Raw genomic sequence first — 26880 nt, 5'->3', positions numbered from 1 at the left:
TTCAGTAATACGATGATCCAATTTGTTTCATCTTTGATTTGCGACATGTTGTTCACGCTGCCGTGAAGATGTCCGATGTTATGATCACCCGGTATATAACCTTTCTGTCGCTGCTTGAGTCTACCAAGCTAGCTGCTCAGCGTCCTTCCCACAAGCTAACCCTGAGCAGAATCTCATATCATTCTCCGTCCCGTGAGAGAAATCAGATGGAAAATGTTGCGCTGGATTGATCTCCTTCCCAGCCGCCTTTTCCAACCGATAATGGCCGTTCAAGATACCTCTAACGCGATGCTGAAAGTAAAGAGGACCTTGCTCCATATTAGGATGCATCTCACCATTGACAAACACACCAGCATTGAGGTTCTTCTGCGCATTATTACAAAGCCATTTATCCTCAGCCAAGATCCTCTTGAACATCGCGTCAATGGTCTGGAAACCCTCGTCAGTGGCGTTCTTGTGTCGATACACTTCGTATTCCATGGAGCAGTGGCCTGGTGAAGTCGGAACACATCGCATCATGTAAAAGAAGTTGGGGCTATCATGTTAGTTTATATCAGGGAATGTGAAGGAGAGACTTACGAGACAGTCATGCAGGCGTTGGGGAAATAATAGTTGCTCACGATTTTGAGACCTTGTTCTTCCATCTCAGGTTTCGTGTTAGCAAAGTGCTCGATGTTGCCGCCCTTGGTATCGACGCGATATGCCGACAGATCAGCGACATCAGCTGCATCTGGATGAGCCATCTTGCAGTGATAGCATTCGTTGTAGTTATCAGCCAACGTCTTCCAGTTGTAGTCACCGCTCATGCCCCAGGTATGGTTAAAGTCATAGTCTTCGAAATTGAAGCCCTCATGTCTTGCCATTTGATCAATGTTCTTGAACTCGGTTGAGAAGTCCTCGGGCACTTTTGAGGAGTCAAGGTTGACCCAGATGAAGCCTTTGGCATCAACATGAACGTGGATAGGCAGAAGGCCATTCTTCGTCTTATCGAAGCCTTTCATGTCATCATATCCCGGAGCTTTCGCGAGCTGGCCATTGAGACTATACGACCAACCATGGTATTTGCAGGAGAGAATACTTGACTTTCCCTTATCTTCAGTCATGATAGGAAAAGCCCGATGTCTACAGATATTGTGGAATCCATTGATCTGTCCCTGCTTATTCTTCACAAGAAAGAACTGAAAGCCCGCTTGCTCAAACTTGACCCATGAGCCTGTCTCCGTGAATCTGAGTTTGTGCGTTGTAAGGATCCATTTCTTAGCAAAGATAGCCCGTCGTTCGAGTTCGTATACTTCTGGGGATCTATACCAAGAAGCGGGTAATGCTCGTGCTGTAGAGGTGGTGTCTTTGAGAAATGTGGGGACGGGATCTTTATGGGGTCGGGATTGGGAGAGATACCTCGCTAGCAAGCATACGAGCGCTGCAACGCCAGCGGCTGAGAAGAGATAATGGATGAAAGAGGGCGAGATAGAGTTGGACATGTTTGCAGGTTTAAACGAGGTTAATGGTCAAGCTGTTGTTGTATTGGCGAGTCATGAGGAGGGTCTTTATGGGCTTGGTCTGAGACTATTCTACGTGGCTGACTTCATGTGATGGGCTATTTGACTATCATCAACTCGGACTCTGGCCGCTGAGAATAATAGATCGGGGAGCTCGATTCCGAGTCCGCCGTCAGGTGGTTGTAGCGGGGGACGGAGCCAGTTAGTCAAGACACGGGAAGAATCCGTGTTCGGTCCGTGTCCGACTTTCGGCTTGAGGCTTATCATGATAAACACGGAAACTCACCCAAACAAAATGGCGATTCAACTGCAGATACCCCAAATAGCTACAGGAAATACTAAAATACATGAAACTTTTGACCCAGTTACACTGATAAGCTGAAAAGCCATGCATGCTGTACGGAATGTCAATACTGAGACTTAACGCCGGATATTGGTCTGAGACAGTAACAAGTGAACATCATTGCCATTAACCATTCAATAATTATTACCAAGTCTATTCGGTCAATGGTAGGATTCGACCGTCTGGAACACTCTCGCCAAGGGCTATCCCAGTCATGCTCCGCCCTAAACAAATACACTCAGCCTAATCATCTTGGCTAGATCACAACAACCTCGCCTATTGGTGCCCATATCTCCCATCCCTTCACCCCACCTTCTCTAGATAGCGCTACCCTCTCAGTTTGTGGGGTAGCGCGTATCAATTTCCACTGAAGCTTGGATAACCGAGGGATCAAGGCTGGAGAATTATCAAGGAGAATTACTGATTCAGGTTTAAAAGCGACTTGAGCTTCCCTATTTGACGCAAGATCTTGCATATTCTTTCTACATCGTATGATTTGAGAGCTACAATAATGTCGACTATTCAGGCTTTAGGTTCTGTTAAGGAGAGTGGTGATCAGGACAAGGACGTCATGGTTGCTGATGATGTTTCTTATCATGTCAGCACTGTCAATGAGCTTGGTAACGTTGTTGATCCTGTTCTTTCCGCTAAGATCAATCTTGTCAACGAGGTAAGACCACTGAGAGATGCTGGAGTTGATCATGCTGACTTTCAAGACCATCAATGAGATCGGGTGGACAGGCTTCCATCTCAAGCTCTGCTGCCTCACTGGCTTCGGCTTCGCAGCTGACTCTCTGGTAGCCTTCCTCCAGAGCGTTGCAGCCGGTCAAGCTTACCTTGAGATCGGTCATGGACGATATCCTACCGGGTCGACCATGGCTCTTTACGCTGGACTACAGATGGGAGCTCTCTTCTGGGGCTTCGGTGCAGACATAGTCGGTCGACGAATCGCCTTCAACATTACTCTCTTCATCGCTGCCATTGCTACCATCGTTGCAGGAGCTGGTCCCAGCTGGGTTGCCTTCTGTGTCTTTGTAGCCTTCCTTGGCTTTGGCGCTGGCGGTAATCTTGTCTTGGATCCAACTGTGATGCTCGAGTTTGTTCCTGCGAAGCAGCAATGGGTCATTACTGCTATGGCTGGATGGTGGGGAGTTGGTCAGGCCAGTGCTGGTTTCATCGCATGGGGCTACTATTGTAAGCTACATCTACCGTTTGACCTCCAGGGGTTATGTAACTAACTCAACATCCCTACAGCTCGAAATGATTGGACTTGCGTCGCTACGGTCGAGACATGCACATGGCAGAACAACAAATCATGGAGACTCGTCATGTTCACCGGTGGAGCCCTCATGTTTGTCATGTCCGCCCTCCGTATCCTCATCATCCGTCTCCCCGAAACTCCCAAGTTCCTTGTCACCAACGGCAAAGAGGAGGAGCTGGTTGCTATGCTTCAAAAGCTTGCCAGCACTCACAAACGACCTTGCTCATTGACACTTGAGGCTCTTCAGGCTTGTGGCACAGCTCATACTCCCGATCACGGTGGTAGCAAGGGGTCTGCTGTTCGTGGGTTGGGGAAGAGTCTCGTAGGTCACGTCAAGGGACTCTTTTCGACCAAGAAGCTTGCTCTGTCGACTTGTCTCATCTGGCTTTCTTGGACTTTGATTGGTCTTGGATATCCTCTCTTCTTCCTTTACCTCCCGTGAGTTCTCCTAAGCTCAGCAAACTAAGGGAGCTGAGACTAACAGATTCAGATCCCTTCTCAGCAGCCGTCTTCCTGACTATCAACCCTCCTTCACCGAGACCTGGCGCGATTACACCATCACCAATATCTGCGCCATCTTCGGTCCCCTCATCGCCGCTGGTCTTGCTGAAGTGAGCTTTCTTGGACGACGGTATACAATGGCAATTGGAGCTGTGATCACAGCCGTCTTCTTCTTTTGCTACACCATCATCAAGACGCCAGCCCAGAATCTTGCCATCAGCAGCTGCATCTGTAAGTTCAGCCTATCCCTCATGCTGTTTATACTAAGAAATCCCAGCTGTTTGCATCAACCTCTACTACGGTACACTCTACGCATACACCGCTGAGGTATTCCCGTCTGAGCATCGAACTACAGGCAATGGTATCGCGGTTTCGCTTAACCGTATCATGGGTCTTCTGTCTGCTGTCATTGCGGTGACTGCTGATACTACTACTATAGCACCCTTGTACATCTCGGGGGCTTTGTTCTTTGTCATGGCTATCGTTTCTGTCATTTTGCCATTCGAACCATATGGTCGAAGTGCATCCTAGGGAAGGGAGAGTCTCAAGCTGCCCTGATAGGCTCAAACCTCGGGTGTCATTGTGTCAGTGTAGTATTTGGTAGTGGTCAATATTATTATGCATCATTCGAACTGCTTTCCCTATGACTTGACTTTTAAAATTGATTCATGTCCCACCAGTCCATGTTCATACTAAAGTTCTCCCCCATCGGTCCGAGATTCTCCCAAGGTCCCCAGGCCAAATCATGCGTAGTCACATGTTCATTACTATCCCCATGCTGGGCCGTAACCGCCCCATTCTCTCCTGTCTCTTGTGGGTTTGTATCTATCCTTTCAGATACCCAAGCTGGAGGTGACGCATATTGAGCTGTTGACTCACGCATATCTGTTGGCGGTGAACTAGCCTCTGACCCTGGTAGGCCATCTTCGTCTTGAGTAGCTGCATGACCACCCCAGACATCTCGGCCGTGAACGCTTTGATCATGGTAGTTGGGAAATTGCGGCGCCGCTACATCCAGCAACACCCAGATGAGGGATGTTCTCACAACGGCTGGTGACGATTTGTCAGTCGCCATTTGAGTTGGTCGATCGGTTGACTCGATGAACTGATCCAGAGTATGTTCCTGACATAGACGTTAGTGATCAATAGAAGGCATTGAAAGTGGACGGCATACAATTGTCTTGCATACTGGCCAACATGTTGCCATCTCCCTCACAAGATTCCTGCAAACTTCTAGATTCCGCACAGAAGACGCCTGCAATTGGCTATCATTCGTCATTGTCCAGTATAGATGCAGCGTACTGGCGATGGCCGCTGCCTGGGCAAAGAAAGGATCAGCCAGTCGGAGGTTCTTCTCCTCCGCTGTTCGAATCAATCTCGAGACCCAAGTACAGTGTCTTAAGGCTTTCAGATAAGATGCTCTCCAGAATGAGTCACCTCCCAGTCTACTCGTTGGTGTTTCAGCCATGACCGTATATAGTGATGGGTGATTGAGGACGCAGTGAATGGTATGGTAGGTCATCTGAACCCTGAGCCACGGCAGCCAGTCCATACGGTTGTTTTCTACCTCCAGGGGAGAATGCTCTGGGAATTTTGTTGCGTTATAACTCAGGGAAATTGGCCATATCATCTCAACCTCTAGCATTCGCGAACAAAGTCTGGTGTAGTCGGAATCCGGATGCCAGGGACGCTTGGCCAGGCCTTCAAAGCACTTGGCTACATAAAGCCTAACTTCACTCCAAAGCTCGCAAATCTTTAGGGACTGAGACCAAACGTCAACAAGAGTCTCTCTCAAGCCGGAGCCTGTGGCTTTGGGGGCTGGAATGCAACTTCCTAGAGAATCTCGGGTTTCGACTGTGAGCATTTGAGGAGCGTTGATACTTGTTGGTATAGACGGTAACAGGACTGGCCTACCGCAGGAAGAGCTTAAGCACTGGATACTCCAGAATAGTCGGGATTTGTCTTGCGAAACTACTGAGCCACTCGTGTTACGGTCACTGCCGGGAAGAAGTTGTATCATGTTCTGAACCGTTGCTATGTCGAAGCCAGCCAGGGGGGTATTGCCTACTACGACAGTGTTAGTGAATTGCAACGCGATATCATAAGAGAGCGAAAATGAACATACAGATGAAGTTGTAGTATGCTAACAGGCACAGCGCCTGAGCACATCTGATAGTCACTCTGCCCTCCGCAATCTTAAGCATGACGCCCCTCCGGGCAATTTTGTTATAAGAGTCAGGGCTTTGAAGGCTATCCACAGGCATATCTTCCGTATTATGAGTCATACTTAGAGCCAACATGGCATAGATTAATTCCTCGGATGTATCGGACGGTAATAACGGGCGCTCGCCGAAAAGCCAAAGAGGTTGTCGATGAATATGGCGAAAGTAAAAGTCAATGGCTCTTGTAGTGACTTCCGTTGGTATTGAAGATCTTTCCTTTATCAGCAATTATGACCATGGCTCAGACGGAAGAAGTTACATTAATGGAAGGGTCGTGTGAGGCGAGGTTGATGAGAATGAAGGTATACGGTTATTCCTGTCTGACGTCGAGGTCGGGGTAGTCTCTTGCAATGATGAAGGACTACATATCGTCAGTGAATATGGCCTTGCTGCACGAGCGAAAGTACTATTCAACGTACACAACTCTGCTTATTAAGCTGTCCAACTTATCTTCGAGTTGTTCAAGGCGACTGGACTGCAGCTCTTAGTCAGAAATATGAGATACTCAGATGAGGAGCCTTACCATGCGATTTTCCAGTCTACTCGTTGTATCCTCATTTACAGGGTTGACCTCGGTGAATGAGCATTGTTGACGAAGACGTGTACATGCTGAACATCGTGGTCTTTCACCTGGGCAACGGATCTTCTTGCGCCTGTAACCTCATCAGCGATCATATTCCATCACTGAAATGGGCATAAATGTACCGGCAATTGTCACACGCTTGAGCAACGCGTCGATACTGCCTTGATCGGGGGGCACTCATTCTGTGTGTTTATTGATGTGATTGATATGGCTTGTGCAGAGACTGGTAATATTCAGAGTGGGTGCAGATAATGTAGTCTATGCTACTGGGCCTGGGCCTCGAGTCAAAAGTGCGGGGGTAAAGCCACTGAGAGTACGGAGTAGGAAGCCACTAGCTCGGCCTGCTTAAAATTCCGGGCCTTGTCTTATCGGGCACCTAATTTTGCGATAAGAGACAGTGGCTTGCAACGGCGTATACCTTGTTTTTCATGGCCTCAACTGAGGAAGTGTGACTGTATGGCGCGGTAAACTCTTTTAAGCGACTAATTATTCCTGAGGTAGTTTTCATTGAGTTGATTGACGGGCGGTGTTATCAATAGACAGGCACGACAGTGCTGCCTCACGCAAGTTGACCAAGCGATTGCTTCTTTAAACGATATTAGCAAACTGCATAAATAATCGTGGACCAAGTAGTGCAAGCTGTCTACAATTCTTACGACCTTCTGTCAACAATTAGACCATTTGGAGTTCATAGTGATATTTTATTAATGCTGCTAGATGCTCTGCTTCTACAACTTGCTATCTGCCCCTACCCTAGGGATGCCAAAGTTGGAGATATCCTCCTTTGTCTCACCATCTATCGCGAGCTCAGCCAATACACGACCAATCGCTGGGGCAAACTTGAACGCATGACCTCCACCCAAGCCAACGATAACATTAGGATGACTTTTCAACGGGCTGATAACGAATTGACGATCGGGCGTAATAGCATACTGACAGGTGACTGTTCGAATGGACTGGCCCTTGTCGGGTATCAGACCGCCCATAAAAGACGTCAATTCGTTGAGTAGGTCATCAGATGGAACAAAGGTTCGTTCTTCGGGTGTCATGAAGTTGTTGGAAGTATCACGACCTGCCTTGATTGTTGGCTCACCGTAACTGGGGAACCCGTAGAAATATCTGTTGCCAGCCCAGATCCACACAGGAAACTTGGTATCGTCGAATGGGGTCAAGTCAGTCGGTTTATAGTAGGTGACCTGTTCTTGCATGACCTGGAGCGGGATGTTTGTGCCGAGCGGTGCGATAAGCTTGTTGGTCCACGCGTCGCATGCCAAGATGACCTTGTCGGCGTGGAATTGACCTCGAGATGTTTTGATAGTCATGCCCTTTCCTTTTGAATCTGGGATCAACGCGTCCACGCGTGTCTTTTCCTTTAAAACAGCGCCGTTGGCACGAGCTTGATACTGCATTGCCGCCACAGACTTGGACGCATGTACGATTCCAGAGTCGGCGGTGTAAATCGTCTGCACGCCCTCTGCGATATCAAAAGAAGGCCAGCGCTGCTTGACTTGCTGAGAGCTGAGGACCTCGTACGGGATATTGTTTGCATCAAGACTCCTCATAAATTCAGACGCACTCATGCTCTTTTCGAACTTGTTCAGAGATGCTCCGTCGTCGGCTAGTTTGGGGAAGAAGACAACGCCTCCGGTGATGGTGAGCATTTGTAGACCACTTCGACGTTCCAGCTCAGCCCAGTCTTTGTAAGCTGCACGGGCTAGAGCCACATAATCTGGCGAGCCATAGGATGTCCTGACGATACGAGATGTGTCGTGTGAGGATCCGTAGATGTTGCCAAAGTCGTATTGCTCGAAACCGATAACAGTAGCTCCTTTGATAGCGGCTTGATAGGCTGCGGCGCTACCAAGAGCACCGAGGCCAACTACGGCCACTTGGAAGTTGCTGTTTGACATTGTAGAGAGTCTGACGAGAGAGAGGGATTAAGAGATAATCCAATGATTGCTGGGGGATAATGGGAAGTTGAATTGGCCTGCTAATCTCATACTCTTGTCACAATGCCCTTCCTTATAATCGTGTCTAGGTCGATGTAGCATGAACCTTACCTTATCTTATCAAGCCAGTTCCTCAATTTGCGGGGTGCATCAGGTCATGAGATAAGTTGCCTGTATCCGTACCCACTTGCGTTACGGAATTTCCGTCCCCACCACGGATTCTCACGGATTCTGTAGCCGAGACCCAACTGAGAGTCTGGGCCAACAAGACAAGACATCTCTGTGGGTAAGCCTGTGGCCATCACCAATGCAAAGCAGGCTACAGAATCTGTCACAAGAAGATGCTCCCGTACATTTCACATATATTTCTCTGCTGGTAGAGTGTGAAGACAATAGCGATGATGCGCCTCTCAACAGGTGGTCGGTGCATAGCTTGCCTGGACGGTCTTTCAAAGGGATCAACCGGGTAGCACGTTCAGCCTCATGAGACCACCCTCGATCAATTAATACAAAGACAAGATGCGCTGTTGCTTTCAAACCTCCTTTCAAGGGACACATGAGCCGGTGAATCTCCCGATGAATTGCGGCAGTGGTACTCTCTGGATATAACACGGCAATAAGAGTCTACATGCTTGGCGGCAACGGCACCTCGGGGGGGCAAAGAGCGGCAACAACACCAGGTGTTACACAGCGGCAGCAATACCATTGGGCGCCGCGGTTGATGTATCCTTGAGAGCAAAGAGGGGTTAAAAGGTTACACGATGACGAGCCGAGGGAGCGTCAACATTATTTCTGTCAGCATCTGTGAGGAGTAGTCTCGGAAACATTCCAGTTTTCAACCCCAGTCACAGGTGTTGAATTTCACATAAAGCTCGACTCACCGTTCTTATTCAGTTGAAGATAAAGACGATTCCGTTATTATACATCTCTTCTTCCGTCAAGCGCTTTCATTATGGGGATAAACTCGTCAAACCCAGCTCATGAGCCCGCGATCATCCCATCGCAGACAATGGATAATATACCAGTCCTGGATCAAAAGCCCACTGCAGACACGGTGGTAAACGGATCCACTGCTCATGCAAATGGCACGTTCACTTGCAAGGATGCTCCAGTCGAGAACCAACGCCCTCTCAAGGTCCGTGTGATTGGCGCTGGGTATTCAGGAGTCTACCTCGGCATCAGAATCCCACAACGTCTGCGCAACATTGATCTCAAGATTTACGAGAAGAACGAAGGTGTTGGAGGAACGTGGTGGGAGAATCGGTATCCAGGTTGCGCCTGTGATATCCCATGTAAGCAAAAGAACTTCACATGGGATTGCAAGCTGCTGACATTCCTGCCCATAGCTCATTCTTATCAGTACACCTTTGCCCCAAACAAGGCTTGGTCAGGCTTTTATGCGCCTTCACACGAGATTTGCGCCTACATCGACGGCGTGGCAGAGAAATACGGTGCCAAGCGCTTCATTCATCTCGGACATAGAGTAACCAGCGCTACTTGGAATGATACCGCCAAGAAATGGTATTTCTTACATAGCCTTATCTCGACCAAATGCTGACATCACCAGGCACATCACGGTTGAGACCAACGCTGGAGAGAGCTTCGCCGAGGAAGTAGACGTCGTTGTTGCAGCTAGAGGTAACCTCAACACAATCTCTTGGCCTGACATTCCTGGCTTTGATTCCTTCAAGGGGCAAAAGATGCATTCGGCGGCCTGGGACCAGGAGTATGATTTTAAGAATAAGAATATCGGTGTCATCGGTGGTGGCTCGAGCTCGATTCAGATCGTCCCGGAGCTGCAAAAGGTCGAGGGTGCCAAGTTGAACTGCTTTGTTCGCAGCAAGGTCTGGATATCGAACCGCTTTGGCGATGTGACGATGAAGCAATTGGGATGGGATCCTTCTGACATTGAATGTGAGTCCTCGAAACTGACTTGAGCGTAACTGCATTGTCTAACATATGAGCAGTCTCGGCCGCTCGTTTGGCAGAGTTCGTCAAGAGTGATGACGAGTATCTCCGCTTTCGTAAGCGCATTGAGGACGACGGCAACTTGGTCCATCTTTCAACCCTCAAAGACTCAGAGATGCAGAAAGAGTTTGTCGCCATGTTCTCAAAGATCACCAACGATGTTCTTGCTTCACGACCCGATCTTCTCGAATCATTCTCACCAACCTTTGGTGTTGGATGTCGTCGTTTAACACCAGGACCAGGTTATCTCGAGGCGTTATCTCAGCCCAACGTCAACTTCATCACACAGGGTATCGAGAGTATCAACGAGAGGGGCCTGAAGCTCACCGGACCCGGAGGGCGACAAATCGATGTTGATGTTTTGGTCTGTGCAACGGGCTTCCAGACTAACTACACCCCTCCTTTCCCTGTCGTCGGTAGGCAGGGAGTAACGTTGAAGGACAAGTTCGATCCGTTCCCTGCGACGTATCTGACCATGACGGTGGATGGTTTCCCCAACTACTTTATGATGCTTGGACCCAACTCAGCCATTGGCGCGGGCTCTCTGACCTGTCTTCTCGAGGCAGAAGGCGATTACATCGTTAAGTGCATCCGCAAGCTGCAGAAGGAAGATTACATAACCATGGAGCCCAAAGCATCACGCGTCCAAGACTTTGCAGACTACATTGGGGAGTACTTTAAGAAGACTGTCTACATGGACGACTGTAAGTCATGGTACAAGATTGGGGGCGGACATGGTGACAAGATCTCTGCTCTTTGGCCCGGAAGTGTGATGCATGCACTAGAGGCGATGAGGGCGCCAAGATGGGAGGACTTTGGGTTTGAGGAGATACATGAGAATAGACTTAGATGGCTGGGTAATGGGTGGAGTATGTGTGTTATGGAGGAGGAGGAGCAGGGTGACCCGAGTTGGTACGTGAACCCAGATGTAGTGGATGTGCCGCCTGAAGGGAAACCAGAGAGGGATCCCAAATACCTGGCCAGGCCATTCTCTTACTGATAGAATTGCCCTTTTCTCGATGAATTTACCACAAGAGAGTTACAGATAAATAATTCTTTGCTCAGAAGATGATATTTGTTGCTTACATCTAGCTTGCCAGTCTGAAGTACCATGAGGAAAACTAGGGGAGGAAAGTAAAGTCAAGACCTTGACCCTGAGGGATGAAAGATTTAGTTAAAATTAGCCTAAAACTATGGTACTCTTTGCTAAGTTTATTTCAACACCCTGTATCAAGGTACGATGTTTTCTTACTCCCTGAGGGAAAACACTGGAATAACAATAACCCTCGTTGATTAAGGAAGTCGTCTGTTGACTCCACATCCGTGATTTACATCTCTCTCAGTCAACCTTCGATTCATTGTATAGCTTCTCTAGGGGTCCTACAACAAACTGATAAAACTCTGCTCTGAAGTCCTTCCTTGTAAAATCCGGAGGCGAATGGAAGCCACAGCGCAAACGTCGATCAACCACTGCATTCCACTCAAGTGTATTGTTGAGTGCGACAGCCTTTGAAAGTCTCTCTGCTGTATTGAAGTCTGTCAATTCCTCCGTGATCCTATGGTCGTCAACTTCTTCTTGTGCCTCTAGTGTTGCTACAGTAGAGAGCTCAACCAAAGTCGCCCTGAGTCGAAATATTGCTTCATTTCGAATGACCATCTGGCGAGTAGTAGTCTTGCTAGGTTGAGATACTTTCGTAATGGTGAATGAGGGGAAATTCTGCATGACGAAGGTGCAATCTTTAAAAGACATCTTCGAGTTCTGGTAAGATAAGTATATCGTCAGTGGACCACCAATCTCCCAGCCATGAAGTTGCATGTAGTTTAAGAAGGGAAGAAGCTAACAGGAGGGCCAGCTCGTATCTGTCGGTTACCACGCTGCCAAAGTTATAGTGCATACCCAGTTTCCCCTTGTTCGAGAGGAAGTTGTAAAGAGTGAGTGTGTTCCTGGGTCTTCCTGAGGTGAGAGAGCGCTCCGGAATATAAATGTAGTGTTTGTGCTCCTCTTGAAGCATATATCCTATGCAACGCAATGCTAGCTGGCATGAATGTTGCGTGAGCTCCTTGCAGAAATCGTTGATATGCTTCTCCACCTTGGGACTAGGTGAAGCAATTGTACCTACTGAGGCGAAAGCAACACCTCCGGGAGATCGAGGGAGATTTACTGGGAGACTTTCACTCTCAACTGCTTCAAACTCTGCATTCTTCCAAACAGCACTTTTAACGGATTGTCCGTTATCACCTGTTTCAGGCGTCTTGAACGACAACTTGAACCTATGAGATCCCTTCTTTTCAGTCGCTCGATCTTCGAGCTGGAAATGTGTAACGTGAGAATCCACGCAGCAGCACGGCCATCCGGAACAAAGGGCGCTGTGAAGACTCACGGCTGCGTGCCTGATAGAATCCCAGTAACTCAGATCTGCCTTCTTCGGCTGAAGGGGTGCTGTTTGTGCCAGCGCCAATATTCCTGGTGTCATCTGCTCCAACCTTGTGTTGTACTTTTCGATATCTTCGAGCAGTTGCTTGTGCTTGCTGTGTTTTATGCATTCATTAATCTTATACCATGTTTTCTGGTTCTCGTATTCTGTCTTCTCGTACCATTGCTAGGATAACTGTCAGTGAGCCTATTATGAGATACACCTGCCAATTCCTACCTGTTGCTTGCTCATGCCTACTACGTTCCCCAACTTTTCAAGCTTCTCCTGGATATGTTTTATTATCTCGGTGTATGCATAGTAGCGATGTCCAAGCTTCTCTCTGAGGCTCCTCTCAAGCCCTTGAGTTAACGCCTTCTCCCAATCCTCCTTAGTAGTCTTGTCTAAAAGGTCTTCCAGATCTTCATCTTCAACCAAACCTCTCAACAACACACTGCAAGAGTGTCGGAATCGTGAATGCTCAGCATGTAGCGATACGATAAGATCATTCATGGCGATTTTATGATGCATGAGTACCTGTGCATCATTCTCGTAGAACTTTAGACCTTTGACGACAATTGGTATTCTATGCGTGGCCGTTAGTAGTGTTCGCGGCACTATTTTGGCATACTTGCACTCCAATAATAAGTCCTACTACTTCGAATCCAGACATTTCTATAGCTGTCCTGTAGCGCAAAAACGCGTGTGACAGAGAAGTTGGTACTTATTGCGTCGCGGATAAGAGAAAGATGGGATGAGGTAAAATTTAATGTGCGCTTTGCAGCGTCTGGTTATGGTAGCCGGGGGGTTGAAAGACGAATCGGGGACCTTCGATTGCGAGGATTGAAGCGCTGTGGCGTCCTGCAGCGTCTCGTGTCGCAGAATGATTGGTGTTGGTTAGCTGTTTGTTGGTTCCAGTATTGATTACCTGCATATGTTGCCAAAACTGGCGATTGCACAGTCAGCCCCTCTCTTTAGAAAGTAGCTTTGATAGCATGAGGCATTTCCTTTTCACTCAATTTACTGTCGTGTGTCTTTCGCAGAAATGACTACTATTGGCGATTGTTATATCTAGTGCTCTGGTTCTTTCAGCTGTCTGATCAAGAGCCTCGGTATATCAACTAGTGATAACAATAACCGAATACCTCTGAAAGGTATCGCAAATGAATACTCGCGCTTCGATGTGTGGGCTGGAAGTGTCGGGGCAAAACATGCCCCCCACAAGCGAATCTCACTTGACTATCGCCTCAGAGATTCTAGCTTCTATGCTGCCCGAGTTGTAGATATACTGCAGCGCCTTGATATTGCTCTCAGCACTGGTACGACTATTCTATGGCTCATCTGATACTTCTAAACTAATAGTCGGTAGCCTCCGATCTTAAAATTGGCGAACGGCCGTTGGTCGAGGCAACCCAGCCCAGGTTTGAACGACAACGAGACAATGACTCAGACCGATCGTCCGTAACATCGTCAGCTGAAAGCTCTAGTTCTGACGAAGCCGATATGATGACTTATGAGCGCCAAATTGCTGCATTATACGAGTCGATCACAAAGTCAGTGAGGCATCTGTACTCGCTCGCGATGGTCATCAGGCAGCCAGTAGCAACCGACCGATTATCCAGAGCGTCCAAGATCACAGTCGATCATTTCATTTCGTTTGATCAACGGCATTTCGATGAATGCTTTCCTGACACTTCCCTGGTGCTGAAGAAACGGCTTGCTAAGGCAATTACTCGTCGCCGTCAGTTGCTCATATATAATGAGCAACACTACCGGAAGTCTTCAGAACCTCAGCCGTCAGAAGAGACGACAGCAACAGGTCATATCACTCAAAATGAGCCCCGGGAAAAAGCTGAACAGGAAATGCCACCCCCTCCGGTTACCTCCGATCCCATACAGCATCTGGTCAGAGACAGACCAAGCTATGCCCCTACCATCTCCAAAGGAAGTCTGCTGGCGAGTACCGAAGCGACCAAATTCATTCCTCCAGTCGATATGAGAGAAGAGCCAGATGTTCAGTCAGAATCCGGAACTATTACGACCTTTGGATTCACCGGTAAGGATAGTGTAGGGATCCGAGTACCTCCTCGCCCGCAGGACGACAATGGCGAAGCACTGGAGCAGTTCCTCTGTCCCCTCTGCTATCATCTGATTGAAGTGAAAGGCGAAAGAGCATGGACGTCGGTAAATATTTCGAAGCTCTGTAATGGGATTTCTCACACGGTATAGGAGACACGTATTCCGCGATCTTCAAGCATATGTGTGCACTTTCGATAACTGCGAAACACCTGATAACTTATTCGAAACCCGAAAGGACTGGTTGAGACACGAATTCGAGAATCATCGCAGAGAATGGCACTGTAATGACCCGGAACACAAACCCTTCAACAGTGAGACGGAGTTCATTGAACATATCAAAGCCCTCCATGAGCCACAGCTTCTAGGTCCCCAGCTTTTTTCTTGCCCAGTTGTGTGAGCGATCTAGCTCGGCCGATGCTGTACCTTGCCCTTTGTGTAGAGATGGGTGCCATGACGTTGTAAATGGATTTGAGTGCAATAAACCTTCGTGGATCATGCGACAGGCTGCTGATTACACTGGTCCAGAATCGTTTGAAAGTGGTAAATATCTAGAATTCTGCATCCAGAAATGACACTAAACCAATGTGCCTTTATAGCCAAGCTCCCCGAAAGACACTTCAACACGACTGCGGATAGCACTCTCACAAAGGTGACTCCCTGGCTAGTTTCGCTGCCGAACGACTTTGCAACGGATGGCAATCCGGCACCAGATTCCACAGAAAGGCCACACCACGCTCATCCTACCATAGGACATAGAGGACCTTGTTTCATCCTTTCCAGTGACTTGAAGCGTCACATCGGCTAACACTTGGAGCGACTAGCCCTGTTTGCACTCAATAGATCCAAGTTGATGCCCGAGGATGGAAACTCAGCTGATACGGGGGATGCAGTGGCAAGGTCTAAGTCAAGCTTTGAGTCATTGCAGTCTGCCAACAGTGTGGAAGGTGATGTATATCAGGGTCATGGCTACGACGTAGTCAGTTTCGCATCGAAGATGAATGTCACGCCTTTCCAATTGGTGTCATACGAGGCTCGGTACAAGCTCCAAATGATGGACCATGTCTATGTGAAACCTGAAGAAACTCGAAGCCTTATTCAAGAAACCCTCATCGAGATTGTCTTCACAGATCAAAGGCCTACAGGTGACCATTCAAACAGCAGGCACCGTTTCTTTTCACCAGAGGGCAGTCTGGAAGGTATTATCACGATGGGATCGGTGTTTTCGGCCATTTGCAACACAGGAGAAACACCAAACAGTATCGATCCAGAGACTTTCAAATACACAGTCATTTACACTGAAGCGATTGGCAAGAAGCTGTTTTCCATTTTACTTATGGGTGGCCTGGAAGGGAAAGGACTATGGCATGCCATGGACTTTTTCAACAAAAACAATATCTGTGATGAAAACTTGCCACTTGAGGAATCGGATCTCAGAAACTTGTCAAAGCATCTGTCCGAACTTGACAATGAAGACGATACTGATTCCACCGACGCCGATGATGTTCAGAAAAAGAAACCCAGCAACTCGGGAAGCGCGGAGCTCATCCACAACTTTTATAACAACTATCAGTGGAAGTTTTGTGCCCCAGTATTTTCGAGTGAAGAGACCCTTGAGGTCAGGGACCAAAATGAAAAGTGTATTCTCCCCTTCACGGAGAGGTGCACGAAGATAGATGAAGATTCTTATGGACAGGCAATCAGATACGAGATTCATCGGCGCCATCTTGTGCCAAATGACATGGTGAAAGCAAGACTCGCAACCTTTTGCTTTGATCGGGATCTAACGACTGAGACTCATAAGACTCAGAACCCATTCTACGTTATTGTCATACGCCTATCTTTCGAGCCAATGTGGCAGGATGAACTGGGCAAACTGAAAAGAATCCAGGCACTAAACCAAAGACACATCGTCAAACTCATTACCACGTTTCGTCAAGGGGAAGATGACTTTTATTTCGTTTCCGAAGCATCTGATGGCGGGAACCTGAGAGACTTCTGGCAGACATTCCCACGAGTTTTGACTGCTCGCTTGGTAAGATCTGTGACCGAGCAATTTTATGAGTTAGTGTATGCTTCTTTTGAAGTAGGGCTGACGACAGCACTCATCGAAAAGAATACACTTGTAAGCAATGATAATCTGAGCCCAGAAAATATACTCTGGCTCAAGGAGGGGAATGGGGCGGATCACAAAGTCGGCACCATGAAGACCTGTCATCAGTCATGGGTTACCCAACTCGTATCACAAGATTCCCCATCAGTAAAACTATATAAGCAACCTGGAGAGGAATCGTGTATGTACTTCACGAGGGTCTCGTCAGATGACATGTGGGCTATGGGACGCATTATGCTCGAGTTCATGGTCTGGCGTTTGTACGGCTGTGAAGGTTTGAACAAATTCCACCACGATATGAAGTCAGGACTTCCCGAGCCGGACTCTAACAGGTACTTTTGGCAGTCCAGTCCTAATGGATTTAGGGTTCACCCTGTTGTGCTAGGGTGGATGGACCACCTGGCTAAGGACCCCGTATGCAGAGTACGAGAGACCGCTCTGGGAGACCTCCTGGATTTCACTAGGGATCGTCTTCTCGTAGTCAACGTGGTTTCTTGGCCCGATCCAAGACCAATAGACTACGAAGATCACGTTAGTCCAACACACAAAGGACTTAGTTATGAATAACCTGTTGACAATACTAACTTACTTCAGAAACCGACAGATAAGCCTGTTGCCAAGACGTATTCTGACCTCTGGAACAAACACCGGGGGTTGATTACAAAACTATACGTTTAAGAGAATAAACGGATTGAGGATATACAAGAGATTATGGAAACGGTTCACAACTTCGAAGCCTCCAACGGCAACTATAAACGGCAGCTTGACAAATGGTTATTTGGGAAAGGTTGTCTGAGTCTGAGCAGAGAAGTAGTGGAGCAACCAGAAGCAAGGCTGTGGAACTCGGAATCAATCAAGCGCCCTCGGGCACGGCCGAAGGAGGTCTGCGACTTCCGGTATCGGATTCTATCTGGGACCAAAAGTGAGAGCTACTGGCTGCCATGCCCCCCCTACCACTACCCGATTTAAGCCCTCAAAATGACTAAGAAGGATATTAATACATGCATTATATTACAAAGTTTACTTTACATAGTGCCGTCTTAGAAATAGAATGTCTAATGTATTTCCTAAGTAAGCCTTACCTTATAAGACTAAAAATAAATATTTTTAGAGATAGACTTTTTAGTAAAATCTTATAAAGCAGGACCAGGCAGTAAAAAGATTCTTCTAGCTATTCTAAATAGCAATAGTAGCCAATAATAGAAAGCTATTTTATAATAGTAGGGGGGTTAAATGGCAAGTTGGTAACCTTCGGTTGTGAGAATGGAAGCGCTGTAACGCCCTACAGCCTCCCGTCGCACATAATGATCAGTGTTGGTCAGGTATCTGTTGGTTCTAACATTGATCACTTGGAAGGAGACCACCAAGGAGAAAAAAGACAATGGAGCTCCCAAGCGGCCTTCGGGCCAAATGCCTTTTAACACTTGGGCAACGCCCACCCGCTGCCATTTAAACATCTCCAACGAGAGCGGTGCAAGTGCTGGACACAGCAATACTACAAGCAACAAGAACCCCTCTGTCGCAATCTGAGCAAGATATCGATGCGCCTGGCCTACTCTCCGCCCCTTACCCCTTCGATGGTCGCGAACAAAGTTCCCTGCTCATATCAACCTATCCCTTTCAAGTTTTAAAAATGGTATCTACGAAATTTTAAAGCGTTATAGTATCGATTTGTAAGACCAAAGTCGAGTTTTATATAAGAGAATAACAGTGCTTCTAAACTACAGCTCTCCCCATATTGCTCGCCATCTCCCAGTGGTCTGAAGCACTCCGAGGTACTTTGAAGTCGATTACCGAAGCCATTGCCATGTCCACCAGTCCTGACACTGGAACAAAGGTAAAGGGATATAATAAAACTTAAAACCTATATCCTAAGTAATAAAAAGCCTTAGGTAAACTTAGGTAAGCTTAGGTAAATTTGAGTAAATTTAAGTAAATTTAGTGTAAGCTTAGAATATCTTTAAATTAATACTTAGTATAATTAGTACCTTAATTTAATGTTAGAAGTCTTCTTGTATTGTATAAAAGTGTTAAGGAGGGGAAGGTATTGGGCAAATCGTATACGTTTCTCTTGCTCCTCTTGGCCAGGGAATATGTTTATAGGCCGTAGTGGAACAGAGTGATTGTTGTCATTTTACCCTTGGTTGCTACGAACTGCTCGAGTTTCTCGTATACGTGCGCGCGAATCTTGTCCCATGGCCGTGGTAACTTTGGCTGATCCTGGACAGGTTGTAATAGCTCTGGTGCAATCATCTCCAATTTTATTCTAGCGTCGGGGAGGCCATCGTCTTTGTTCTCCATGGTGGTTTGCCGAATTGATTCATGAAGAAGGAGTATAGCAAAAGTGATATCAGGTGAAAGCGTGCGTTCAGGCGACCCTGGATCTCACAGGAACTTTATTGCGACTACGTGGTAGGATCGAGTAATAAATCTGGTAAGTTACGTGTGTGAAGTTGTTAATGATGCAGGAGAAAAGAGAGGATAGAAAATTAAAAAGGAGAAAGGACGAAGTTGATATTGATAGGTCCTAGCCTGTGCAGGCAATTACTTTGTCAGTGATTAAGAAGTGCGCATTTATCAAGACTCGTTGCCAGTGACAGTATCAGTCTTTTGATTAGACTTCTTACAAAAGGCTTACAGCAGAGGCCACTATAGAAACAATTTTCTACCAATCAAACAGCCATCCTATAAGTGTCTGTGTCCCTAACTATGCCCTTGCGGAGTAAGCACCCCAAGCCTGGGTAAGATTATCAAGACCTATCTCTGACCAAAGACGTTGCACTTCCTCGGATGGCTCGGCCGTAGTCTTGAGACTATTTACCGATTCCTGGTTCTCTGTCAGTGCTCCATATACTCTCAGATCCTTGGAAGCATGGAACTCAGCCCAAGGCTCCTCTAAGTTTGTGAAACTAATCACATCTCGAGCAAAGTCCGTCGCTGTCTTCCTCTGGGATTCATCCATGACATGATTGTAGTTTAAGAATAGATAGGCTATATCAAGACAGTGAGCTGATCGACCTTTGTGCGGTCCGTCCCATGGATTAGACTCGTTAAAGTAATAGAGCCAGGACTGATATGGCCAGAAGTTGGCGTAGTGTCTTGATGTGGCGAAGTACTTGAGATCTGTCCCGAACTGGAGAATCTTGATCCGTGCTTTGTCGTCTTCCTCTGCTTCTGATATTCCATAGAGGTCGAGTAGTCTCTCTAGTCTAACGTGGTGTTCTTCGGGGATGGCCTTCATCAAAGATGTAGTGAAACCTTGTGCTAATCCCGGATCTCGGTCTGCAAAGAGACCAAGAACTTCAAAGACGACCGCATCAAAGTCTGTCGAGCCAATCATTAGAGGAGGCCTGTGTTGAGCTGAAGGCAACTGAGTCTCGAGTGATCGGAATGATGGTAGTTGGTCTGTCTCTACTACAGGTTGTAGGGGGACTGACATCGGAATCTTGGATAGCATATCCTCCGGAGAGATTGCAAGCAATGCTGTCAGCTGATCCTCGCTCGATAATGTGGGTTCTATTCCGAGACACTGAAGCACACCTTTATATGCATCTTGGGCAGCGTGCTTTGTAGATGACGGAACGGCCAAGTTGTTTCCACTCAAGCAGATAGCGCGATCGAAAAGCGCTTCGTCCCGTAAATCCAGGTCAAGGAGATGCATAATGGAGCCTAACATCAATCATCAGCTTACATGTCTGCAAAAGCCTTTCTGCCATGAACACTTACTACCACCTGCGCTCTGACCGATGGCTGTGATTCGAGTTGGATCGCCTGAAAATCCGCCAATATTCCGACGAACCCATTGAAACGCCGTCTTTTGATCAAGAATGCCTCTGTTGGGGGGGATGCCTGTCGCTCTCAACTCACTGCTATCCAGAAACCCTGCAACTCCAAGTCGATAACTTTTTTAATCAGTAACAGAGCTTCAAAATAACCCGTATCAAACAAGTCACATGAAAGGAGCTTACTTGATCGCTACGCCTATAATAGGCTTTCCGATGGACTGGGAATATGCGACGATGGCAGCCATATTATAGTGCGGAGCCCCGCTGTCACCTATGATGAAGGCTCCTCCATGGATAAAAACAAGCACCGGGAGCTTTGCATTGTTATCGTTGAGAGTCGCTTCTGGGACGGTGATATCGAGAGTCAAGCCGTCCAGGTCTGACATGGGACGGTCATCGGGCTTGTCGAGGGCCTTCTGGATGAGGCCAAACTCAATATCGCATGCTAGTGGTGGCCTAACAACAGTCGGGCTGTGGAGAGGAGGCACTATTAGCTCTCGTCAAGCTCGCAGATCTGGGGAAGAACTCACCCTCTCCTTGTCGCATCAATCTTTCCTCCGTAGTCGGTCTTGAGCTCTGGACCAGCAAAACGATGAGTTGGAGTGGCATACTGAATACCCAGATATTGCACGACTCCTCGATCATCTAACTTGAGGCCTTGGATATCACCCAATTGGGAATGGTTAAGCGTAAACGCCATGATTGGGGCAAAAAAGAGGGGAACGTGATATTATCAAATGTTTACAAATGGCGGAGCAAAGAGGAGAAGACTGCAACTGTAGCCGAAGGAGGGATTTTAGGACGTCAACGACATTCATGTAATGCAAAGTAACGAGTTCTGTCTTGTCATCGCTGGCCCGGGTCTTCCTTGTTACCCCAGATTTCTCCCCGCTATCTAGGCTATCCGATGGACCGAGCTGGGGCTATAGGTGCACTTGCCGCCAGATGATACCTCGAATTTCGCGTGGATGAAGATCATTACCCGGATCAGTAACTTGTCATGCATGTGTAAGCGAGAAACGAGGAGTTGACGGGAAATACCCGCTAACCCCGGGCCATGATGCAGTCTACCCGCTCGCTTCCCCGCACAAGATGCACATGCTGTTACCACTAACTCGCAAGCGTTAGAGTCTCGGCTCAGGGGACGGCAGATGCACCTGGACAATGTCCTTGATCCTCAATTCAATCCCCACTAAACATCTTCAACAAGCGGCAAGTGCATCACTACAACAAAGGTCCTCATCATGCCTCGTCCCAAAGTTCGCGCAGAAGATCGCAGACGCGCTGTCATAGCATGCGTGCCTTGCCAAAACAGCAAGAAGAGATGTGACTCGCAGACTCCATGCGCCAATTGCCGTCGGCGAGGCTACGTCTCCCATTGTATCTACGATCCCGAGGCTGCCCGCCCGCGTCGCAAAACGCAACGTCGAGCGATGAGCCGTAGCAGCGATATTACTGCCAGCGGCAACGATGATTGTTCCAGTCTCGATTACATTGTTTGTTCTGACGTGGCTTTGTCGATTAATGAAAGTGATACGCCTGAGCCGGTACAGGCACCTCAGACGCCAGAGTCTACAGCAGGACAACAGTCGAATGAGACCCCCGACACGGCGTTCACATCTTGCATGTCGAACGCGGGCGGTCAAGACAAGGGTTCGGACGGCGAAAACCGTGAGTAAATGATACCAGGGCATAACCATTTGAGTACCCATGGCTTACTGGGTTGCAGTATCCTTAAACGACTCCGCATCACTCTCTTTCCTCGATTTCTTACGTCACACGTTTCTCTGTTACATGGGGCCATCCCCGTTCACTGACAAAGAACGAGCCAAGGCTATGCTGGAGTCATCGTATCCTCAAGCCTCACACGATATCGCAGAGGACAGCCCAGACAGCCAGCTTACCTTGGAAGAGAAACGAGATTATATCCAGAGGTTCTTGGTAGCGGTACGGACGAGTCACCAATATGGCATATATCGGACTAACGCAGCATCTTAGACCACTGGCATTATATATATCTACTCCCCTAAGCAACTTTCCGAGTTACTCGAGGAGACTGAAGGGGACGGAACCTCTGGTTCATCCAAACCTTGTCAAAAACGCGCCATCATCGACTTGGTTATTGCAGTCGGCGGACAAGGTTGCAGAACGAGCCCCAAGACTCTTTATCACGCACAGAAGCATTTTGATCGTGGTCAAAAGGTAGCCTTTGAGGGTATGCTACTAGACCCTACAGGTGATCTGGTAGCTATCTTTCTACTGATGAGTATCTACATGGTGAATGCGTGCAAGAGAGACGGGGCTTTTATATATCTTGGTGTTGCTACGCGGGTGGCACATGCGATTGGTTTGCATCTACCCGAGTCGTATCGCAATATGACGCCAGAAACACACCGATTCAGGTAGGCGACCTTGGTAGTCTGAGCATCAATAGCGAGAAACTGACATACTTGTACCACCAGGCTTCAGGTATGGAAAAGCCTGCGCATCTTGGACATCGCGTTTGGAGCAGTCCTTGCACAAACGCCTGCGTCATCTCCGAGACGTGGAATTAGCAACCCCTCATTCTCAGTCCCAGATGGCCCAGAACCGTGCACGCCGGAATTCACGTCCATGTCAGCATGCTACGGAGTCTGCACCATTCTAGAACAGATTACGTATCACCTCAACAACAAACAAGACACGAATTTGACATCAATAAAAGAACTCCTTAGACAGCTCCGAGACTGGAGCTCAGCATTGCCGTCGAGCATGACGAATTGCACAGTCAGCTCACCCATGTCTCCAGAGCAGTGGTGGCAGACTTTGGGCAACTTTGCTGTCTCGGCCTTTTATTATTATGCCGTCATGTTGGCCACTAGACCAATCTTGATACAGTATATGCTGGGTAAATTAAAACGCCTAGAGCGGTCAGATGGTGCATTTGGGTCGCATCATGCAAGTGATAGAGAGACGAAGGAGTTGGCACAGGTCTGCATTGATGCGGCTATCTTGCTGGTAGAGACAACGCGGAGAACAGGGTCTGCCGGTCTGCTCATACAGAACATGACGCTACTCAAGTAAGAACTTGTCTTTTCTCCCGTTTCAACTCAATTCTAACGATGGATCAAGAGCTTGGATCTTTAGCGCCTGCCTCATCATGGCCTTTTCCCTCTTCGTAGAGGCCACGTTATCCGAAAGATCAACAACCTTCGAGACAGAGGCAGCACTACACAGCGGCATTGGAATTATCCGGGATCTAGATCGTACAAGTCCCCAAGCCCATCGTTACCTTGATGTCCTGACAGAGCTTCGCAACGCACTACAGAGCTACCGCGAGCGTCTCATTCCACCTCGGAGGAAGAGTAGCGGACAGTTCCTGAGCCAGATCTTTACACTTGACCAGGAGAAGAGCACACCGGCAGCGTCGGACCATGAAATGACAGGACTGGCCTCTGCGGTTGTACCGCCTGAGCTTGGTGACGAATCATCGGGAGGGTTGTTGATGCTGCAGCAGGTAACGGAAGCGACGCAGAACATGAACATTATGTGGCGTATACCAGATGAAAGTCAGGCATTTGTTGATGAATGTCTGCCCTTGGCAATAGGTGGATTGGATGTACACTGGAATGGGATATCGGTCCAGGGAACGGATAACTTCCTGTTCGATACAGAGCCATTTACAGAGATGCTGAGCCATTTCTAAGCGTTTTAATTATCATCTTATATTAATCTTACTTATACAAATGACTCAAACACCTGATTCTATTCAAAGCACTTATTCATCCCCAACCAAAATCTTGACGATCTCCGCAGGTGTATTCTTGGGCGCAGCAATCTCGAGGAACTCCTTACTTGTCGTGTCAACCCCGCATTTCCCCTGCCATGCAGTTTCTGCCGCATGCTTAATCGACAGGATAACATTCTTCGATTGCTGTGTCTGGGCTGCCATATGGTCAATGAAAGACATGTCCTTGAAGAGAACATGCTCAACTTTGGTGCCGATGTACTCCTCTACAAGATCGACGATTTCACGGCCAGTGATGTCCTCAGGCCCATTCAGGACATATTTAGCCTTGTTATGCGAATTGATGTCTTCTGTAGCAAGAAGGCGAGCTGCAAAGACTCCGACTTCGTTGGAATCGATGGGCCCAACGGCTGCATCCTCTGAAGCCATAAGCCTCAACGGCTCTTGCTTCCCGGTCTCGCGGAATGTCTTGATTAAACCGACAGCAGGACCAAGCCAAAATTGCGTAAACACGTTGGGCTGCAATGAAGTCCATTTGAGCTTCTCAAATTCGGGTGAGCTCAGCAAGGTCTCGATTGCCCAATGCGTCCTGGGATAGTAGGCAGGGCAATCAGGACGGACATTCGCAGCGGTCGTTGAGATACGCACGACATATTGAACGCCTGCGTGGAGAGCAGCGAGGTGGAATGTGGACTCTTCGGCAAAGTGATTGGGTTCGTTGTGTGAGGCGATGAAAGCTCTGACGACGTGGCGTTCTCGGAGCCATTCGGCGGTGATCTCGACCCAGTTCTGCTCAATGACCTCGACGTTTGGCAGGCGAGCTAGTTGTTGAGCAGCAGCTCCACTGGATGAACGCGTAAGAGCAAGAATTTTATAGCCTGAAAATGTCTTGTTGTCTTTGAGAAATTCCGACAAGGTTGTGACGACGGCTCGTCCGGTGTTGCCCGTGGCGCCGGCGACAAGAAATGTAGGGGACATCTTGATGAGAGAAGGATTAAAAGTAGCCAATTGGATGTTGCAATAAAAAAGAGAGTTGAATCAAAATTTATATTATAACTTCTGACTTTACGATTAGTATCAGCTAACGTTAAAGGTTCGGGCTGATTATTAAACAGACTCTATTATTAATGTAGAGTTGCGGACTCCGCCATTGTTAATATGGAGCTGCGGACTTTGCCATGGTTTGTCAATAATGGAGATACATGCCCACATGAACAACACTCCTTTCTATCCATCGCATGCTATGGCTGGTATCACTTGCTGGCAGTCTGCCCATAGTGAATGTGAACTTGAATTGGGGATGCTGTGATATTTATTGGAGGTGATATATGTTTTAGATATCCGACCATTGATCACCCTATTGGCGGATATTAGCACATGTCCATCCAAAAACACGTTGCAGAAGTGAAGCATAGTACTTACCGTCCCAAAGGCTTTTTGCCCGCGCCAGAACTCTTCCGTAAGAGGTCCAAACCACTCAGACATCGTCTTATCAATACCTTCCTCTGTGTCAAAGCCTCTTCCGCCAGCGACCAGAACAGACTTCCCACTCAAACACTTGTCAGTTGCCAGCTGAGTGATAAACTGCGCAACATCATTGGGCGCATTCAGTGGGAGATGATGCGTATCCCAGATCGAACGGACATTATCGATCATCTGCGTATCCGTCGCCCAGGGACACACGGCGTTGATGCGGATACAGTATTTGGCTGACGCCAGCGCCCGTAAGGATCGCATTAGCCCAATAATGCCATGCTTTGAAGCGCTGTAGGCGAAGAGACCAGCTGCTTCGGTTATTCCAGCGATAGAAGACAGCAAGACGATAGACTTGGAGAAGTCGCTTGACTTGGTTGGTTCTTTATCTGCCTTCATAAAAGCAATTGCTAATCGACAAAAGAGAACAACGCTCGTAAGGTTGATGTCGATAGTATTCTTGAGCGGCTGGGGTTCCGTCTCCACCGCTTGGAGGGTAAGTTGGTCAGGCCCAAACCAACCATTCGGCTCTATGACAGCAGCGCAGGAGATGGCAATATCGACATGACCTCTCTCTTCATAAGGGGTCTTGAAGAGCTGAAGTTGTTCGTTGTAGTTGCGGACGTCGAGCTTCTGGAAATGTACCGATCCGCTGCTCTGAGGCATACTTGACTGGATATGGCTAACCATTTGATGGCCCTTGACATCATCTAAGTCTCCGAAATAAACATGGGCGCCTCTCTCGTACAGCAGGGAGACTGTTGCTGCTCCAATTCCTTGGGCACCGCCTACCCTCACCACATATTAGTAAGTGTTATAAGGCGGAGTTTGTCGAACCTGGAAAGCTGGCATGGTGAATAATACCTGTCATGACAACCACCTTCCCCTTCACATTATCTGCGATATCTGAGGATAAGAATATCTCGGCCATGTTGGTTCAAACTTGCGCAGGTAGAGAGGAAGCAGTGC

General features: G+C 47.8%; 11 protein-coding genes across 11 annotated transcripts; 4 read left to right on the top strand and 7 right to left on the bottom strand.

Annotated features, from left to right (window-relative positions):
* Window positions 1-120: 120 nt before the first annotated feature.
* On the bottom strand, window positions 121-1481 carry FSUBG_12858 (cytochrome P450 monooxygenase oxidoreductase; the record flags this gene model as incomplete). The annotated part of the gene is made up of 2 exons (XM_036677688.1): window positions 121-535; window positions 580-1481. The coding sequence occupies 2 exons, from the start codon at window positions 1479-1481 to the stop codon at window positions 121-123; spliced, it is 1317 nt and encodes a 438-aa protein (XP_036531685.1).
* Window positions 1482-2353: 872 nt separating this feature from the next.
* FSUBG_12857 (synaptic vesicle transporter SV2) lies at window positions 2354-4135 on the top strand (the record flags this gene model as incomplete). Its single annotated transcript, XM_036677687.1, has 5 exons — window positions 2354-2512; window positions 2559-3036; window positions 3097-3541; window positions 3594-3835; window positions 3882-4135. 5 exons carry the CDS (start codon window positions 2354-2356, stop codon window positions 4133-4135), a joined length of 1578 nt encoding a protein of 525 aa, XP_036531684.1.
* A 124-nt stretch (window positions 4136-4259) lies between these two features.
* FSUBG_12856 (uncharacterized protein) lies at window positions 4260-5868 on the bottom strand (the record flags this gene model as incomplete). Its single annotated transcript, XM_036677686.1, has 3 exons — window positions 4260-4727; window positions 4779-5668; window positions 5730-5868. 3 exons carry the CDS (start codon window positions 5866-5868, stop codon window positions 4260-4262), a joined length of 1497 nt encoding a protein of 498 aa, XP_036531683.1.
* Window positions 5869-7137: 1269 nt separating this feature from the next.
* FSUBG_12855 (sarcosine oxidase) lies at window positions 7138-8319 on the bottom strand (the record flags this gene model as incomplete). Its single annotated transcript, XM_036677685.1, has 1 exon — window positions 7138-8319. One exon carries the CDS (start codon window positions 8317-8319, stop codon window positions 7138-7140), a length of 1182 nt encoding a protein of 393 aa, XP_036531682.1.
* A 991-nt stretch (window positions 8320-9310) lies between these two features.
* Window positions 9311-11326, top strand: FSUBG_12854 (uncharacterized protein; the record flags this gene model as incomplete). Its single annotated transcript, XM_036677684.1, has 4 exons — window positions 9311-9650; window positions 9705-9879; window positions 9926-10272; window positions 10326-11326. The coding sequence occupies 4 exons, from the start codon at window positions 9311-9313 to the stop codon at window positions 11324-11326; spliced, it is 1863 nt and encodes a 620-aa protein (XP_036531681.1).
* Window positions 11327-11665: 339 nt separating this feature from the next.
* Window positions 11666-13250, bottom strand: FSUBG_12853 (uncharacterized protein; the record flags this gene model as incomplete). Its single annotated transcript, XM_036677683.1, has 4 exons — window positions 11666-12085; window positions 12198-12635; window positions 12708-12926; window positions 12978-13250. 4 exons carry the CDS (start codon window positions 13248-13250, stop codon window positions 11666-11668), a joined length of 1350 nt encoding a protein of 449 aa, XP_036531680.1.
* A 482-nt stretch (window positions 13251-13732) lies between these two features.
* Window positions 13733-17604, top strand: FSUBG_12852 (serine threonine kinase; the record flags this gene model as incomplete). Its single annotated transcript, XM_036677682.1, has 8 exons — window positions 13733-13765; window positions 13813-14056; window positions 14107-14917; window positions 14967-15127; window positions 15342-15356; window positions 15413-15595; window positions 15638-17457; window positions 17521-17604. The coding sequence occupies 8 exons, from the start codon at window positions 13733-13735 to the stop codon at window positions 17602-17604; spliced, it is 3351 nt and encodes a 1116-aa protein (XP_036531679.1).
* A 2029-nt stretch (window positions 17605-19633) lies between these two features.
* On the bottom strand, window positions 19634-21411 carry FSUBG_12851 (para-nitrobenzyl esterase; the record flags this gene model as incomplete). The annotated part of the gene is made up of 4 exons (XM_036677681.1): window positions 19634-20595; window positions 20653-20828; window positions 20895-21182; window positions 21242-21411. 4 exons carry the CDS (start codon window positions 21409-21411, stop codon window positions 19634-19636), a joined length of 1596 nt encoding a protein of 531 aa, XP_036531678.1.
* A 544-nt stretch (window positions 21412-21955) lies between these two features.
* Window positions 21956-24396, top strand: FSUBG_12850 (transcriptional regulatory; the record flags this gene model as incomplete). The annotated part of the gene is made up of 5 exons (XM_036677680.1): window positions 21956-22382; window positions 22441-22658; window positions 22710-23113; window positions 23174-23770; window positions 23823-24396. 5 exons carry the CDS (start codon window positions 21956-21958, stop codon window positions 24394-24396), a joined length of 2220 nt encoding a protein of 739 aa, XP_036531677.1.
* A 72-nt stretch (window positions 24397-24468) lies between these two features.
* Window positions 24469-25416, bottom strand: FSUBG_12849 (uncharacterized protein; the record flags this gene model as incomplete). The annotated part of the gene is made up of 1 exon (XM_036677678.1): window positions 24469-25416. One exon carries the CDS (start codon window positions 25414-25416, stop codon window positions 24469-24471), a length of 948 nt encoding a protein of 315 aa, XP_036531676.1.
* Window positions 25417-25771: 355 nt separating this feature from the next.
* On the bottom strand, window positions 25772-26842 carry FSUBG_12848 (NADPH-dependent beta-ketoacyl reductase (rhlG); the record flags this gene model as incomplete). The annotated part of the gene is made up of 3 exons (XM_036677677.1): window positions 25772-25795; window positions 25861-26699; window positions 26749-26842. 3 exons carry the CDS (start codon window positions 26840-26842, stop codon window positions 25772-25774), a joined length of 957 nt encoding a protein of 318 aa, XP_036531675.1.
* Window positions 26843-26880: the final 38 nt, after the last annotated feature.

The sequence above is a fragment of the Fusarium subglutinans genome, assembly GCF_013396075.1.
Source record: "Fusarium subglutinans strain NRRL 66333 chromosome Unknown NRRL66333_c0000294, whole genome shotgun sequence".
NCBI lineage: Eukaryota > Fungi > Ascomycota > Sordariomycetes > Hypocreales > Nectriaceae > Fusarium > Fusarium subglutinans.
Note: the sequence above shows the minus strand (reverse complement) of the source record. Positions and strands in the feature narration are given on the sequence as shown.